Source organism: Anolis sagrei, chromosome 4 (assembly GCF_037176765.1).
Source record: "Anolis sagrei isolate rAnoSag1 chromosome 4, rAnoSag1.mat, whole genome shotgun sequence".
NCBI classification, from domain to species: Eukaryota; Metazoa; Chordata; class Lepidosauria; order Squamata; family Dactyloidae; genus Anolis; species Anolis sagrei.
Window position 1 is genome coordinate 82,845,009 of NC_090024.1, and position 17,657 is coordinate 82,862,665.

Consider the following 17,657-nt stretch of genomic DNA (forward strand, 5'->3'; position numbering starts at 1 on the left):
GTAGACATCTGAGCCAAAATTTGAGAATGGTGACAGATAACATAAAGTGTGCTGAACAAGACCCAAGCAGAGAGATCGCATTACTGTTTTTAGATGTGGAGAAAGCATTTGATAACGTGTGGTGGGATTATATGATTAAAGTACTGGACCATTTTGAAGTGGGTCAGCACTTTAGAAAGGCCATAGGAGCTATCTATTCAAGACAAAGGGTCAAACTGAAAATAAATGGCCAAATGTCAAGTTATATAGAAATTCAAAAAGGGACAAGACAAGACTGAACCCTTTTGCCTCTATTGTTTATTTGGATATTAGAAATTTTGAACTGCAGAATTAGAGAAGCTAGCAATTAAAAGAGTTAAGGTAAAAGGGTTTGAATTTAAAGGGAAGGCATATGCAGATGATTTGGTCTGCTTCTTAAGGGACCCTTTAAGAAGCACACATACTTTATTGGAGATTATCAACAAATTTAGCATTGTGTCAGACTTTAAAATTAATAAAGAGAAATCTGTATTTCTAACTAAGAACCTATCTAAAAGCAATATTGTTAACCTGGAGAAATTAACTAACTGTAAGGTAGTGCCAAAAGTAAAATATCTTGGACTATGGCTAACAGTGAGGAGAGAATTCCAAATACGTTGAATACACTGGATAGTGTTCTCTGAACCAGATAGTAAACATTTCTTTTTGGAATAGAAATAATGTACTAGATATTTCTGGACTCTTGGGGTTTGTCCACACTGGTGAAAAAAAAATCTGTTTGACATCACATTTCCCCAGTCTGTATTGCTCCCATTAATGATACACATATTGTGATGAGATTGCCATAATTGGCCACCCATTTCTCTTTGCCAAACTAACCTTGCTGTTAAGGAGTGGTTTGCATTTTCGATCCTTCATATTATTTTTGATCACATAGCCAAGGATGATCCCCCATTCATGAAAATAAACATATTTTCTGTTAAGTTGGGATGTGCTAATACTGATATGCAAATATCCTTACATATAAACTTTCTTTTTTCAAAAAAAAAAAACATTAAATCCAGGAAAGGGCCACTTCCTATCAGAAATGCTCACTTCCTACCAGCCAGCTTTGTCCACCACAAACTCCTTCCTCCAGTAGCATAGAAAAGGGATGCTGCCAGGAAGGTTAGCCACATTACAAAAAGTCCAGATTTTCTGTAAAACCTTGAAGTAAAGGGCAAGGTTTGTGAAATTGTATAAGACTCAAAGAAACACATTGCAAACAAATAATTACATGCGTCATATCAAAGTACCAATGAGTGGATATGATTTTTTAAATCTGTGTAGACAAGACCTGGGTAAGATTATTTAGAAACCAGACCACTTGTTTGAAAACACATACACAATTTCCCTCTAAGCTGGCTCAAAGAATATTTCCTTTCATGGCTCCAGTTATCATTCCTAACCTCCTACAAGCCCTGCTGTACATTTCCTAGCTCTACAACCTTCCCTTTTAGGTTTTTTTTTTTTTTAGTTCTCCAGTAAAGGAGGGAATATAGAGCCATTTTCCCACCTGAGGTGCTTGCATACCCTCTTTGCATTTACATGCAAGGTCTTAGAAGATAGAAAGTGCCATAAAGGTTGGATTATGATGCCCTTCTGCATGAGGTGCAAAATGATGTACAATCAGATGGTTAAACAAATACATAACTTTAACCACATCACACAGCTTCCACCAAAGTTTGGGAAAGTTAGATTTTGGACCACAGCTCCAAGAAATTCCCAACCCAGATGAGCACTGGTTATATTCACCATGACCCCCATCTACATTGTTATATAAAATCTAGATTATCTGCTCTGAACTGGGTTATATGGCAGTGTAGACTCATGTAATCCAGTTCAAAGCAGATAATCTGGGATCAGATACTGGATTATATGGCAGTGTAGATCCAGCCTATGGCTTTCATGGAATTATCCCATTAAAGTGACTTTCCAAAGCTCTATCTGTAGGTCAGGCTCCCAAGTAGACATTCCCAGAACAAAAAATGTCTGGTTACCACCAGCAACAAAACCTCAATTGGGTTTGTAGAAGATTGAGTCACCAGGAGATTTCTTAGAGACTATAGATATCTGCTTTTCAACTGGGAACAACGTGTTCCCATCACAAGAAGTCAATTTAGGAATTATGGGTAATGAAGAATGAGTGCCTGTATTTTCAGTCTACACTAAACATGCCTTGGTTTGGATCCAGTCCCCGTACATCTCAATCTGACATTTATTTGTTTATTGAAAGCATTTTTATGCTACTCTTCAGCCAGAAAGACTCCTGGAGTAGCTTACAGATCAATAACAACAAGACAATTTCTTGTCCTTGGGCTTACAAAAAGACATGACACTGAAGGGTGGGGAAAAGAAGATGGGAAGAGAAAAAAAACCTAAGAATATACAGGCACCAGTCCTTCTTGTGACTAGTTTATCGATTCCAATAGGCTTATAATAAGTATGAGAAGAAATGCAACACAAGAGAGTCATTTGATTGTACTTTAAACTGCCATTTTAATAATTCTACATAATCCTGGGATTTTTAGTTGGGGGAGGTACTTAGAATTCGCTGTTAGAGGGCCATAATACTATAGTTCAAAGAGTGAAAACTGAGTTGTAGGTTTTTCGGGCTATATGGCCATGTTCTAGAGGCATTCTCTCCTTACATTTCGCCTGCATCTATGGCAAGCATCCTCACAACCTCTGAGGATGCTTGCCATAGATGCAGGCAAAAAGTCAGGAGAGAATGCCTCTAGAACATAGCCATATAGCCTGAAAAACCTACAACAACCCAGTGATTCCGGCCATGAAAGCCTTCAACAATACAGTGCAAATTGAATTAAAAATCATATGATCCCATAGAATTGTGTGAAACTTCTATAACTATTTATCATGTCAGAAGCAAATTGAGGGTACCATTAAAATGTATTTAAAACACAACGTTAAAAACTTGGCATTATGCTAAATGTCCTTTGATCAGTAGCTGGCCACTTGGAGTGCCTCTGGTGTCACTGTGAGAAGGTCCTCCATTGTGCATGTGGCAGGGCTCAAACTGCATTGTAATAGGTGGTTTGTGGTTTACTCTCCTCCACGCCTGCATGTTGTGGACTCCACTTTGTGGCCCCATTTCTTAAGGTTGGCCCTGCATCTCATGGTTCCAGAGCACAGTCTGTTCAGTGCCTTCCAAGTCGTCCAGTCTTTTGTGTGCCCAGGAGGGAGTTCTTTCATTTGGTATCATCCATGGATTGAAGTTCTGGTATTGAGTCTGCCACTTTTGGACTCTCGCTTGCTGAGTTGTTCCTGCAAGTATCTCTGTAGATCTTAGAAAGCTATTTCTTGATTTAAGGTGTTGGCATGCTGGCTGATATCTGAACAGAGGATGGGCTGGAGACTGCTATAACTGTGTGGCACAGATACATTACATGTCTAGTTTGAACTCAATGTTGTTTTGTTGTTGTTGTTTTTTAAAAAGCTTGATATGTTCTAACTTTTTCTTATTTCTTAGGGTCCTATGGATTTACTCTGTGACTGGAAAGTGGGTATACCCCGTGTTTGAGGCTCTAAATCCACTCGCCAAAGCAGGCTTTTTTCTGGCGAGTTTTATCATCCTATTGATTATATATAACATAGGAGAATTTTTCTGTCGCATGATTTGGGGTGAGTCCCATCATATCTTCTCTGTCTAGTAATTGCGTGACAATTCCAGTTCCTTATAGCTGACCAGCGTGTCTGATTTTCCCAATTTTTCTTTGCTATCCCTACTTCCCAGACATGTACTGAATTTCTATAGTCACTTATTGTGGCAAAATTATCTCATATGCCAGAAATTGCAGAAATCTCTATGTATATTACAAAATATTATCCCTACTACTTACAAGTCTTCCTGTGTGTGTGATGAAGCTTAAAAGCAAAGACTTTAGACCTTTATGTAAAAATGTAGATCTACCCAAAAATCTTAATGTTATATAAAGCTTTTGGCAATGCCAGAATTTAGAAAAGGCTAGAATGTTTTTTTTCTGAATCTTTTAATCAGCCTGAGGAATTCTGAGCATTTTAATCCAAAAGATGTAACTTTTCTAGTTACTGTTCACAATACCTCATCTACAGTAATATGCTGGGGTAAGTGGCCTGCCTCTTATTTGAGAGATTGCCTGCTATTATAATTCATGAAACAGTAGAATGCACACACAATTCGGGTGCATCTGTACTGTAGAATTAATGCAGTTTGATGTCACTTTAACTATCATGGCTCAACATTGTGGAATTATGGAAGTTGTAGTTTGTTGAGGCATCAGCACTCTCTGCCAGAGAAGGCTAAAAACCTTGTAAAATTATGGCTCCCATGATTTTATAGCATAGAACCAAGGTTGTAGAAATGGTGCCAAATTGCATTAGTACTTCAGTGTAAATGTTTTGGAAAATGGAAATCTCCAGAACCTTTTGGAGGTTTTATGATATTTGGAAAGGCATGTCCTTGTTAGAAGTCACAACCTTTTGAAAATTATGCCATAACCTCTTGGTTCGAGTTATAACCTTTTGGGGAAAATTGCATTCGCCGGCATTTATATAGTTTATTTGTTCAGTCACTTCTTACTCATGGACCAGCATACACACACAGAGAGCAGAGCTTCAGAAGTGTTCCTTTCAGTTGCCCAAAAAACACCTACTCTCCCTTAAAATGTATTTGCCTTTAAATTATGTTTTCAAGAGACAAAATAAGCAGACTTTGTAAAAAAAGGTAACATAGTTGGTTTACTCACAAAGCTTCATGTATTCAGCATACAGGTACTTTGCTTATGAATCTGGTTACAATAGAATTTTAAATAGCTTCTCTGTGTAGGTAACACAGGACATTATTCATAGAAACAATAGTCCATAGTCCAAAGCATCTCTCTGTTCTGAGAGTATAATAGAGTCTCTGTCTAATCTGAAAGTCCAATGGAGTCTCTTAGCTTCTGTATGGCATACTGTTCCTACTGAAGTCTAAACTGAACTCTTTCTACATTGAAATCTAAACTGTACACTGTTCCTACAGTCTTCTAAAGGCATCTGAAAGTAATCTGCTTCTAAAATGGAGTCTGAGTCCTGAAAAAGCCCAGTTCTGATCACCTGGTCTGCAGCCCTTCCCACAACAAAGAGATTTAAACCAACACACACATATACAATACAGTAAGCAATTATATACATAACGAACAACTAATGGAGGATTGCTGTAAGTTTTTCAGGCTGAATGGCCATGTTCCAAAAGCATTTTCTCCTGACGTTTCACCTGCATCTATGACAGGCATCCTCAGAGGTTGTGAGGATCTTACAACCTCTAAGGATGCCTGCTGTAGATGCAAGTGAAACGTCAGGAGAAAATACTTCTGGAACATGGCCATACAGCCCAAAAAACTTACAGCAACCCAGTGATTCTGGCCATGAAAGCCTTCAACAACAACTAGCTTGAGAAAGTTACTATTTCCAACAAGATGCAGGCATTCTGAGGAGAGGAGAAAAGCCTTTTCTTTGTCTCCTGCCATCCTCCGTCAAGTCCTATCCCACATCTACTTTGCACTTAGCAGCAGGAAACAACAGCCAGCCTCATTCCAGTGGCCAGATTTTATTTAGTGCTGGCAGTTGCCAACTCCTACGTTCATTCATAGCTCTCTTCCTGTCATGTTTTGTTGTATTCTTCATTACTCATCTCTCCAACAACCAATTTTGTTCCTCTTTGCCCTCATACAGGTGACTCAATAGTAATACTTGACATTTACAAGAAGAAGAGCAAATGAAACATTGATGTGCCTGCGTAAGTTCTAGAGGAGTTATGAAACCAAGGAAGACCAATTATGAAACCAGTGAAGATGAATAAGGAGATCTTCTTGTTTGAAACTTTTATTCAGCCCATTTGAACATTTCGTATATTTCAATGAATATAAAGATTATCCTCCGCACAAAGAAAACTAGCTTCAGGTGGTACTTTGGGGAATCTGGCTGGGCAAATTCAGGAAGGATTCACTGGAGTTCATAAATCTCAGAAGAAGTCCCACACTGCATCGAGCCACATGCCAAGCCTGATGAAATTAGTCTAGTTTCTTGGCATGTGCAAATTAATAGCCAGTGCATATCATGGTCTAGAATTCTGTAAAACATGTTTAGATGCAATACCACCCTTATCTGTCTCTAGCCCTTCACTGAGGTCATGATGGAATCACAGTAGTCTTGAAGGCCTTGGATGTTCATGCATGCTTTTCATGATGTTCTGGAAATGAGAATTCCTACAATGCTAGATGTCTGATAAAGGCCTTCTAGTGCAGATTAAGTTCTTCTCCCATCTCTCAAAGGGCAGATTTAGGGATGAAAGATGGGAGAAGCCTATACAGAGAGGATCATTGCAAGGATCATTGTTTATGGCTCTCATAGATGACTACACTGAAGGCCTCTGGGGAGGTACAGCCTATAAGACCTGATACAGATCACATATAGAGTTAAAATAACACTAAACAATTTGGTACACTACAGCCTTCTCAAAATCAGTCTGGTGATTAACATGGGATAGAACTGGATGATGGCACTCTTCTACTCAGGAGCCCTTCCACACAGCCATATAACCCAGAATATCAAGGCAGAAGAACCACAATATCTGCTTTGAACTGGGTTATTTGAGTCCACACTGCCACATATTCCAGTTCAGTGCCTTAGAATAAGTCTTCCCTTATATCAGCATGACTGCAATAAAAATTATTTAGAAATATTAAGTATTTTTTAAAAGATATTTTGAGATTTATGCCAATTCTGTGGCTTTTTTCATTTGGGTTTCACATATAGAATCATAGAATCAAAGAGTTGGAAGAGACCTCAAGGGCCATCCAGTCCAACCCCCTGCCAAGAAGCAGGAATATTGCATTCAAATCACCCCTGACAAATGGCCATCCAGCCTCTGCTTAAAAGCTTCCAAAGAAGGAGCCTCCACCACACTCCGGGGCAGAGAGTTCCACTGCTGAACGGCTCTCACAGTCAGGAAGTTCTTCCTAATGTTCAGATGGAATCTCCCCTCTTGTAGTTTGAAGCCATTGTTCCGCGTCCTAGTCTCCAAGGAAGCAGAAAACAAGCTTGCTCCCTCCTCCCTGTGGCTTCCTCTCACATATTTATACATGGCTATCATATCTCCTCTCAGCCTTCTCTTCTTCAGGCTAAACATGCCCAGTTCCCTAAGCCGCTCCTCATAGGGCTTGTTCTCCAGACCCTTGATCATTTTAGTCGCCCTCCTCTGGACACATTCCAGCTTGTCAATATTTCTCTTGAATTGTGGTGCCCAGAATTGGACACAATATTCCAGATGTGGTCTAACCAAAGCAGAATAGAGGGGTAGCATTACTTCCTTAGATCTAGACACTATGCTCCTATTGATGCAGGCCAAAATCCCATTGGCTTTTTTTGCCGCCACATCACATTGTTGGCTCATGTTTAACTTGTTGTCCACGAGGACTCCAAGATCTTTTTCACACGTACTGCTCTCGAGCCAGGCGTCCCCCATTCTGTATCTTTGCATTTCATTTTTTCTGCCAAAGTGGAGCGATCTGGAGTCAAAACCATGCTGATCTGGAGTCAAAACCATGCCATTATGGTGGCTTTGTGAATGCACTGACAAATTGTATCAACATATGTATCTCTGCCATATTTTATGTTCATTTGCTAACCTTACTCACTAGTTTATGTGATTGACCTCAGTGTCTTATTATGGCTTAGAGCCCTGGAACAATTTTGAAAAGAAAAAAATAAAGAAATGAATATGACCCATGATGTTATTTTGTTGTCACCATTTACAAGAAATAAAGGCATTGTCAGCATTTAACTTTGGATTCCCTTTAGTTCACACAGGTTACTGTAAATGAGTATGTCACTGGGGTTGCACCAAGGTTAGGATACTGCCAAACTAACCCTTTGTACGGAAAATACCCTGCTTCATTATTGATAGATTTGGATCAGAGCTTGGAAATCTTACACATTTCTGTATACAAAACATCTACATTCTGGGAGCTCTTGTTCAAAACCGTAATGTTTCCAAACTCCAGCCCAGTGTTTACCTTCCACCTGTAACAGCATCCCACCCCTCTTCTTCTGTGGTCTTTCTTATTACGAAACAATCTGTTAATGATGGAAAGATGGCAGAGCAATGCAATCTCCTTGAAAGAGTTGCACTGGGAACCATCTGTCCAGAATAACCCAGGTGTGAGGAGAAGAAGAAGGGCCTAGAAGAGAAACTGGAAGGTAAAAAGGAACAGTTGTTTTTGGGCTGTTACTTGCCATCAAGCTGGCCTCAACTTCTGTTGCTCTATGAATACGAGACCTCCAAGACTTGCCATTTGCCTGCAAGCAAAGTGACCTATATCTAGGAAACAGAATGGAAAACAAGACAGTAAGCATGTCTCTCTGACTTTTTTTTTAAAAAAGCTTTATTTACTTATTTCAAAACAATTAATACAGTTGTCTTATTACATTGCCTAATTCCTGTAGAACAGTGGTTCTCAACCTGGGGGTCGGGACCCCTGGGGTCACGAGGGGGTGTCAGGGGGGTCTCCAAAGACCATCAGAAAACACAGTATTTTCTGTGTTTTCTTTGGCTTTCTTGACTGGCTCTAGAGATCCACCTGTATTCCCACTTTACTAAGCACATTTCAAATCAGCTGATTCTCTTTCACTCAGGTGTACTTTTTTGATATGGTTATCATGATTTCTTATGGGTGAACAGATGAAGACTGGTAGATGGTTGATGTTCTGTATATCAAAAACTAGAGTTGATAGAGGGAACCTGGTGCCATTTTTGGAATCAGCAGACCACATATACCTAGAAAAAGGCCTAATATTTGAGGCACCCATATTGGCCAGTATTATTACTCCAATCTATACTTACTGAATGAATGGTAATTTGGTACAGTGGACTCTTAGTATCCATTGGTTTGGTTTCAGGATGCCCTGTGGATACCAAAATACAAGGCTGTTCAAGTTCCTGTGACATGCAGTGGCATAATAAAATTGTGTCTCTTATACAAAATTGCAAAAACAAGACTTACTTTTTGACTTTAAAGTCTTATTTATTTATTCTATATGTATCCCATCTTTCTCTATCCCAAAAGGAACTCGGGCGGCTTTACATGTGGCAACTATTTGATGCCTTTAGACAACAGACAATTAAATACATTTAAATTTAAAATGAAAGTTAAAATGCACATTAAGACATATAACATTATAAAGAGTATTAAAATCACACCACCCAGCTGTTCCAAGCATCATTGCACATATTTCATAGTTATTACTGCACTGTAGTTAATCTCCAAAGGCTTGACCCCAAAGCCATGTTTTCACTTTCTTTCTGAAGGCCAGGAGGGAGGGTGCTGCTCTAATATCACTGGGGAGAGAGTTTTATAGCCAAGGGGCCACCACTGAGAAGGCCCTGTCTCTCATTCCCACCAAACTCACCTGTGAAGGTGGTGGGACTGAGAGCAGGGCCTCCCCTGACTATCTTAATCTCATAGGTGGTTCATAGGAGGAGATACATTCAGACAGGTAAGCTGGGCCAAAACCATTTAGGGCTTTATAGACTAAAGCCAGCACTTTTAATTGTGCTTGATAGCAAATAGGCAGCCAGTGGAGCTGGCACGACAGGGGGGATGTACGCTCCCTGTATACCACTCCAGTGATCAACCTGGCTGCTGTCCGTTGGGACTATTTGAAGCTTCTGAACAGTCTTCAAAGGCAACCTCATGCAGAGCGCGTTGCTGTAGTCTATTTGGGATGTACAGTGTTCCCTCACTTATCGCAGGTGTTACATTCCGGGACTACCCGTGCAAAGTGAAAATCCGTGAAGTAGGGACGCTCTCTCTCTCTCCCTCACTCTCTCTCTCTATATATATCTATATATGCCTCACCCTCGGAATGCAATATATATATATATATATATATATATATATATATATATGTATGTATGTATGTTGCATTCCAAGGGTGAGGCAGAAGCGAGGAGAGATTTAAAGGCACCGCACACTTTTTTTTTTGCTAGCTATAAGGAAGGGGCTATAAGGCCGTGATTTACATACTGCTTTATATCTCCTCATTCTCTTTTTTATGATTGGCTGCCTCTCTCCCGAGGGGGAGGGTGAAACCCCCTTCCACACTCCATTGTCGCCAGGTGGCAAAAACTTGCAAAACTGCGAGTCCGTGAAAAGCGAACCGCCAAGTATTGAGGGAACACTGTAAATCAGACCTGTAAGGAACTACAAGATAATTTTGACCAATCCATGGCATTCAAGAATACATAATAAATGCATTCTTCCTAACAGATGGCCATCCTGTCTGATTTTTAAAAAACTGATTGTTAAAAAAAGAATATTGAATGACATTCCAAAGCAGCGCATTACATTGTCAAACAGCTCTGATCCTAATGTTTTCCTACACTTTGAATCCATTGCTCTGTTTCCTAGTCTCTAGAGCAGCTGAAAACAAGCCTGCTCTCTCCTCAATATGACATCCTTTCAAATATTAAAACAAGGCTATCATGTTGCCTCTGAACACTTCTCTTCTCCAAAATAAACACACCCAGTTTGGAAACATTTATTTATTTGGAATATTTTAAAGCTGTGAATAACTGAATCCATGGATACAGAATCTGTGGATTTGGAGGGCTGACTGGACATAAATGTGATTGATTAAATGTGTCAACTGTAATTGGGAGCAATAATAAAATCTCAGAAAAATACAATTCTAGACTGACATAGATATAGTTTATTTATATGGAGAAAGACAGTTCTCTGCTCATTTCCAAAGGATTTCACCAGGGTGAAAAGTTCAACCGATAGAGAATGGATTGTCTTTTCAAACAAACAAAAAATGTTCTGAAACGTACCAAGAAATCTTTCCCCGGGAAGTGCAGACTATAAATTTAGAGTATACCTACTCAAGAGAAACCAGGATGGTAAAGGAAGGAATCTAATCTATAGCCAATAATGTGATCTTTCCATATAAACTGATCTGGGGAAAAACTGAACACTTCCACTAAAATTAGAATTCTGAATTTTTATGGATGGCATTTCTAGACTTATTTAGGTGTATTTATAACCACATTCCTTTTCTGGTATGTTCCTGTATAAATTAGAAGGCTTTATTGAGCGAAGACACCCACACAGCCTAGCTGTGCATGAATGCATTTATACAGCTTGGCAATCTATAGCATGAAATCGGAAAATAACAAATCACTCAGTGTTAAATGATGGATCTCAGAGAAAAGATAGAATCAAAGAGTCAGAAGAGACCTCATGGGCCATCCAGTCTAACCCCCTGTTAAGAAGGAAAATCACATTCAAATCACCCCTGACAGGTGGCCATCCAGCCTCTGTTTAAAAGCCTCCAAAGAAGGGCAGAGAGTTCCACTGCTAAACAGCTCTCACGGTTAGGAAGTTCTTCCTAATGTTCAGGTGGAATCTCCTTTCCTGTCATTTGAAGGCATTGTTTCCTGCTGTCCTAGTCTCCAGGGCAGCAGGAAACAAGCTTGTTCCCTCCTCCTTATGACTTCCCCTCACATATTTATACATGGCCATCATGTCTCCTCTCAGCCTTCTCTTCTGCAGGCTAAGCATGCCCAGCTCTTTGAGCCACTCTTCATGGGGCTTGTTCTCCAAACCCTTGATCACTTTATTCACCCTCCTCTGGACATTCCAGCTTGTCGACATCTTCCTTCAACTGTGGTGCCCAGAACTGGACACAGTATTCCAGGTGTGGTCTGACCAAGGCAGAATAGAGGGATAGTTTGACTTCCCTGGATATAGACACTTTTTTTTATATAGGCCAAAATCCCATTGGCTTTTTTCTTTGCTGCATCACATTGTTGGCTCATGTTTAACTTGGTGTCCACGAGAACTCCAAGATCATTTTCATACATACTGCTCTTGAGCCAGACGTCCATCTGTATATATCATACGTACATGATGTATGACATTCAAGATAATGTTTGGAGTGTAGAACTTGGTTGAGGAAGAACTGAGTTCAAATTCTCACTCTTTCGTGCATCAATTAAGCTTTACCTAATTCATTTTACAAAGTTGTTACAAAAGCTAAGATGAGTTAACCTCTCACTCATTCCCTTGAACCACTGTGTAAAGAGTTGGTATAATGCAACCCCTATATACCTGGGCTGATACCTGTGGGTTTTACCTACATGCATCTGGCAAACTATGTCCAGGGCAGGTGATTCTATGGTATGCTTCTGCCTGAAGTTAACACATAAGATATCTCTAGGATGTATTGTCAAAGGCTTTCATGGTCGGAATCACTGGGTTGTTGTGGGTTTTTCAGGTTGTATTGTCATGTTCTAGAAGCAACGTAGACATGTTTTTGTGTATACCTGACCTGCAGATTACAAAAATGGCACCGTTTTTTTCCTATCGACTCTAGTTTTTGAGATACAGATGCCACATACCAGTCATCATTTGCTCACCCACAGAAAAGCATGATAACCATATCTAAGAAACTAGAGCTGATGCTATCTACCCAGTGCCTGTCATTATTTTTAATATCATTAATTACATCAAGTTATTTCCAAGCACTGAACAACAATGATACTCTGCACAGCAATGATTTTTTTTATAAAACTCAGTGATATGAGGAAGTTTAACTAAATTTTCAAATGATTCACTGCCTCTTAATTAAATCATATGAATGTTTATTTTCTGACCTTTCATTCTCTTTTTAAAGGTCTCTTCTGTTTCTACATGAATGACAATACTGAAGGCCACATTCTGTTTCCAGATAACAAAACATCCTATTTATTTATTATAATGCTGATGTTTTCGCTTTGCATCTTTCCTTCCTCTCCTGTCTTGTTTTCAGCCAACAATACCTTCTTCTGCATATAATTCTATACCATACAGTTAATGTGCTTAGAATAGCAAAGATTTGAAATGAAAGTGACTTTGGGAGCATTTTGAGATTTACAAAACTAAAATGAAAAAGTATGGGGTAAGTTTCGATTCTAAAATATTTGGTATGGGCCACATAAACCCTTTAGATATGGCTTCGAAATTACAAAACGTCTGATTTTCTTACAATTTCTGACACTTCCCATTTTTTTTGCACATGCCTAACACCCAAGATTCCATAGTACTCAGCCATGGCAGTTGAAATGGTGTCAAACTGCATTAATTCTACAGTGCAGATGCATCCGTAATCAGAACATCTCGTTGTAGCAAGATCTACAATATAAGCATATCCTCTGTCAAAAGAGTCATTTTAAGAGAGAGAAAAACAGCATATCAACCATCATCAATATTATTATCATCATCTTCCATTTGTGTGTCCTGAATCTTCCATCACACAATTTTGTTGATTGACCCTGGGTTCCAGTGTTCTGAAAAAACAAGAAAAAATTCTCACTGCCCAGTTTCTCTGGGCTGTATGTAATCCTGTGAATTAATATCAAGTGATTTCCCATAACAACCTAAACTAAACAGTCCCAAATATACTAATTCTGATTACACCTTTCCACACCTTTCTAAGTAATATAGTTTTTTCATCAAGAGTCTATAACATATTTTTCCCAGGAGTGAAATAAAAAGCCCAATATAACTGAAATGTGTCTTCTTACTGTCTTCAGTGACTGCAGGCCCAAGGAGCATATCTCCTTATTTAATTTGCATTACTGGATGACTGGGATCAGCACAAATATTCCGGATCTAAAGCAAAACATTATGAAACAAGCCCTGTGGGAAAAGTAAAGTGATTTAAGGGAAACCATTTAGCACCACCTTCTGACGAAACGACTACATTCCTCTTCAAGCAGAGAGATAACCCTTTCTAGTCTCCAGTGTGCTCCAGTTCTAGCTGCCTGTCTAAAGACAGCACATATCATTCCTAAATTGCCTCATGTATAGAGGAAGAATTGTTGGAGGCTACAGACAATGCCATTGATGTTGCCCGTTTTTGGTCAAAAGATATTTAGCCACCTGCGCTCATGGAATTTGAAACAAAATAAAAAGAGAAAGAGGGAGAGTGTGGTTCAGCTCTAGGACAGGTAGACACAATTCCAACTTAACTAAGGAGACAATATGTAGAATTCAAAAATAGACTTAAACCAGTAGTAGCAATGGATGATATGCTCTAGATTTTAGTCTGAACTTTATACTAACCAATACACATTTTGGTATCGTATATGTTAAGGCATGTTTCTTGGTATATTTGACCTGCTGATTCCAAAAATGGCACCAGTTTCTCCATATCACCTCTAGTTTTTGAGATATAGAACATATGCTATCTACCATGCTTCACTCTGAATATTTTCATGTAGTGTTTAAATCAATATCTTTAATGCGTTGAATGAAACATACTAAATTTTCAAAGAAAAAATTACTACCTGAAAATCTATTTCATACCAAAAGCTCAGATTTAGATACAAACTTTAGTCATTTGACACACTATATCAAAGAAATTAGAACTGATGCAGTCTATCCAATGTAATTTTCTGAATTGGCACCCCAGAAACAGGCCTAAAATTGAAGACACCAAGAAAAATGTGTGTTGGACTGTGTAAAGGTGCTCTGCAAGTTGCTGTGTGGATTAGAGAGGAGCTTGTTTACAGCTCAAACTAAAACCCAGAGTGGATTCATTGCTTCACTACCACTGAAGACATGGTTGGGGTTTAGTGTCTATTGCAGTCATCTATGGGGGAAAGTGTTCTTACTATGCAACAAGGGAACCACTGACCACATAGGGAAGTTGATGAAGAAAAACAACTTGCAAATAGCTACAGACCCACTAAAAATCCAACAAATTCTACATTCAGCAAAGGACAAGAGGGATCCTCTCAACTCTGCAGGAGTTGACTGTATACAGTGCAGCTGTGGACAAGTCTACATAGGGACCACCAAATGCAGCATTGCCCAGACACGAATCAAGGAACATGAAAGGCACTGCAGACTACTTCAACCAGAGAAGTCAACCATAGCTGAGCACCCAATGAACCAACCTAGACAAAGCATATTATTTGAGTACACAGACATGCTGGACCATTCGAACAACCACCATGTTAGACTACACAGAGAAGCCATTGAATACCACAAGCATGTGTACAAGTTCAACAAAAAGGAGGAAAACATGAAAATGAACAAAATCTGGCTACCAGAATTTTAAAAAACTCCAAAATCAGGAAAACAAATTAAGCACAATGCTCAAAAAATCAGACAGGAAACAATCAGGGCTAGCTAGGACCTCCCAACAAAGGAGTCCCCAGGCAGGAAGCAGTCATACTCTGAAGCTGCAAGGCTATTCAATGCTAATCAAGGTGGCCAATTGCAACATTCACACATGCCCCAAACAGACAAGAGTTCTTTCTCCCAACCTGGACATTTCACAGATATATAAACCTCACTTGACTAGTTTCCAACAGACCTCATAACCTCTGAGGATGCCAACCATAGATGTGGGTGAAACATCAGGAGTGAATGCTTCTGGAACATGGCCATACAGCCTGGAAAACTCACAGCAACCCAGCGATTCCAGCCATGAAAGCCTTTGACAACACAGTTAAAAAATGATCCAGACAGAAATGACAACAGCTCTTTGTAGCCTGTCTCTGGTATGATGTGCTTGTCTTTGATTTCCCCAAATCCCTTCCTGATCAAGTTTTTTTCCTCATTCTCTCATTTCTCTCTTATTCCCTGATTTCTTTCTCTCCTTATTGCTCTTCTTGGTATCTCCTAGTCTTCTTATGTGCCAGGCCTTTTCTGCAACCTTGGAGAAAGAATGGTTTTATAGGCTCCAAGCGCCATCTGCAGCTAATTCTGATGTCTGCATGAATGAGAAGTGCAGAAAGAGTAAGATCCCTTTCTTTCCCAGATTACATCTATGCTCCAGAGTTATACCAGTTTGGCAACACTTTCACAGCTGTGGTCCATTCTATGGAATCTTGTGATTTATAGTTTGGGGAGGTACTTGAAAATATTTGCCAAAACATTCCTCCTAATTCTGCAGTTCTACTGTAATACTACTATATTGTTCAATAGACCCCTGTGGAAGAGATTTCTAATTGATAAAAATCCAGAATGTTACTAAAAGGTATTACGACACTTCATATGGTGTCAAATTGCTGTAATTGTATATTGTAGGTACACTTAGACACATTAAAAATAATTGCTTTTGGTAATTCAACCATTGGGGGGGGGGTTAATTATTGGATTAACAGCAGTTATATTTGTAGGGCACATTTTTTGGTAATTTAACCATTTTTAGATTACACGATGTAATACAATTTTTGTTCCTGGGTTATAAATGTCATTTCCTAATTGGTTCTATCATAAAAACATGAAAAAGCTTTATTGAACTGCCAAAACTTTGTTTTTGTGGGACAGCAGAATGGAGTTGAACTGGATGGCCTTTGTGATCTCTTCCAATTCAATGATTTTAACACATAGAATCATAGAGTTGGAAGAGACCTCATGGGCCATCCAGTCCAACCCCCTGCCAAGAAGCAGGAATATTGCATTCAAAGCACTCCTGACAGAGGGCCATCCAGCCTCTGTTTAAAAGCTTCCAAAGAAGGAGCCTCCACCCCACTCCAGGGCAGAGAGTTCCACTGCTGAATAGCTCTCACAGTCAGGAAGTTCTTCCTAATGTTCAGATGGAATCTCCTTTCTTGTAGTTTGAAGCCATTGTTCTGCATCCTAGTCTCTAGGGAAGCAGAAAACAAGCTTGCTCCCTCCTCCCTGTGACTTGCTCTCACTTATTTATACATGGCTATCCTATCTCCTCTCAGTCTTCTCTTCTTCAGGCTAAACATGCCCAGCTCCTTAAGCCGCTCCTCATGGGGCTTGTTCTCCAGACCCTTGATCATTTTAGTTGCCCTGCTCTGGTCACATCCTTAAAATGTTATTTTTTATCATGAAAGCTTTATTTATTTATTGTTTATTTACTTTATTTCTATCCCGCTTTATCTCATCCCGAGGGGGACTCAGAGTAGCTTCCAATATCGGCAAATCCTCAATGCCACAGTTATACAAAAACAAACAATACATAACCTAATTAACCGTTAAAATCAAATAGACATATAAATTACAATTTAAATATGTAGAGCATAGCACCAATCCCAAAATTACCGTCCAAATTGCTTCTTATGTCGGTTCCATGTGGGTCTGTTGCATTTTAATTATACTACTTGCCAAACACTTCCTTCCACAGCCAGGATTTCACTTTTTTTCCAAAGATCAGGAGGAAGGAGGTTGACCTAATATCGCTGCGGAGGGAGTTCCACAGCTGAGGGGCCACCAACCAGAAGGTCCTGCCTCTCGTCCCCACCAATTGCTCCTGCAAAAAGGGTGGGACAGAGAGCAGGGCCTCCCTGACAGATCTTAACGCTCAAGGTGGTTCACAGAGGGAGATACCTTCAGACAGGTAAGCTTGGCCGGAGCCATTTGGAGCTTTATAGGCTAAAGCCAACACTCTGAATTGTGTTTGATATCAAACTGGCAGCCAGTAAAGCTGACATATCAGGAGAGATGTCTACTTTCTGTATGCCACTCTGGTGAGCAGCCTGGCTGCTGTCTTTTGGATTACTTGGAGCTTCCAAACAGTCTTCAAAGGCAATCCCTATGGAGTTTTCTTGGTAAGATTAGTTCAGAGGTGGCTGATGT

The 17,657-nt window shown here is 39.5% G+C and overlaps 1 protein-coding gene across 1 annotated transcript in view; it reads left to right on the plus strand.

Annotated features, from left to right (window-relative positions):
* ADTRP (androgen dependent TFPI regulating protein) overlaps positions 1-7,835 on the plus strand; it is a 31,014-nt gene extending 23,179 nt beyond the window's left edge. Inside the window, exons 5-6 of the mRNA XM_060774814.2 lie at positions 3,509-3,660; positions 5,731-7,835. Of these exons, the coding sequence (XP_060630797.2) occupies positions 3,509-3,660; positions 5,731-5,777 (199 nt within the window). The 3' untranslated portion in view covers positions 5,778-7,835. The remainder of the gene's footprint in view (positions 1-3,508; positions 3,661-5,730) is intronic.
* The last annotated feature ends 9,822 nt before the right edge of the window (positions 7,836-17,657 follow it).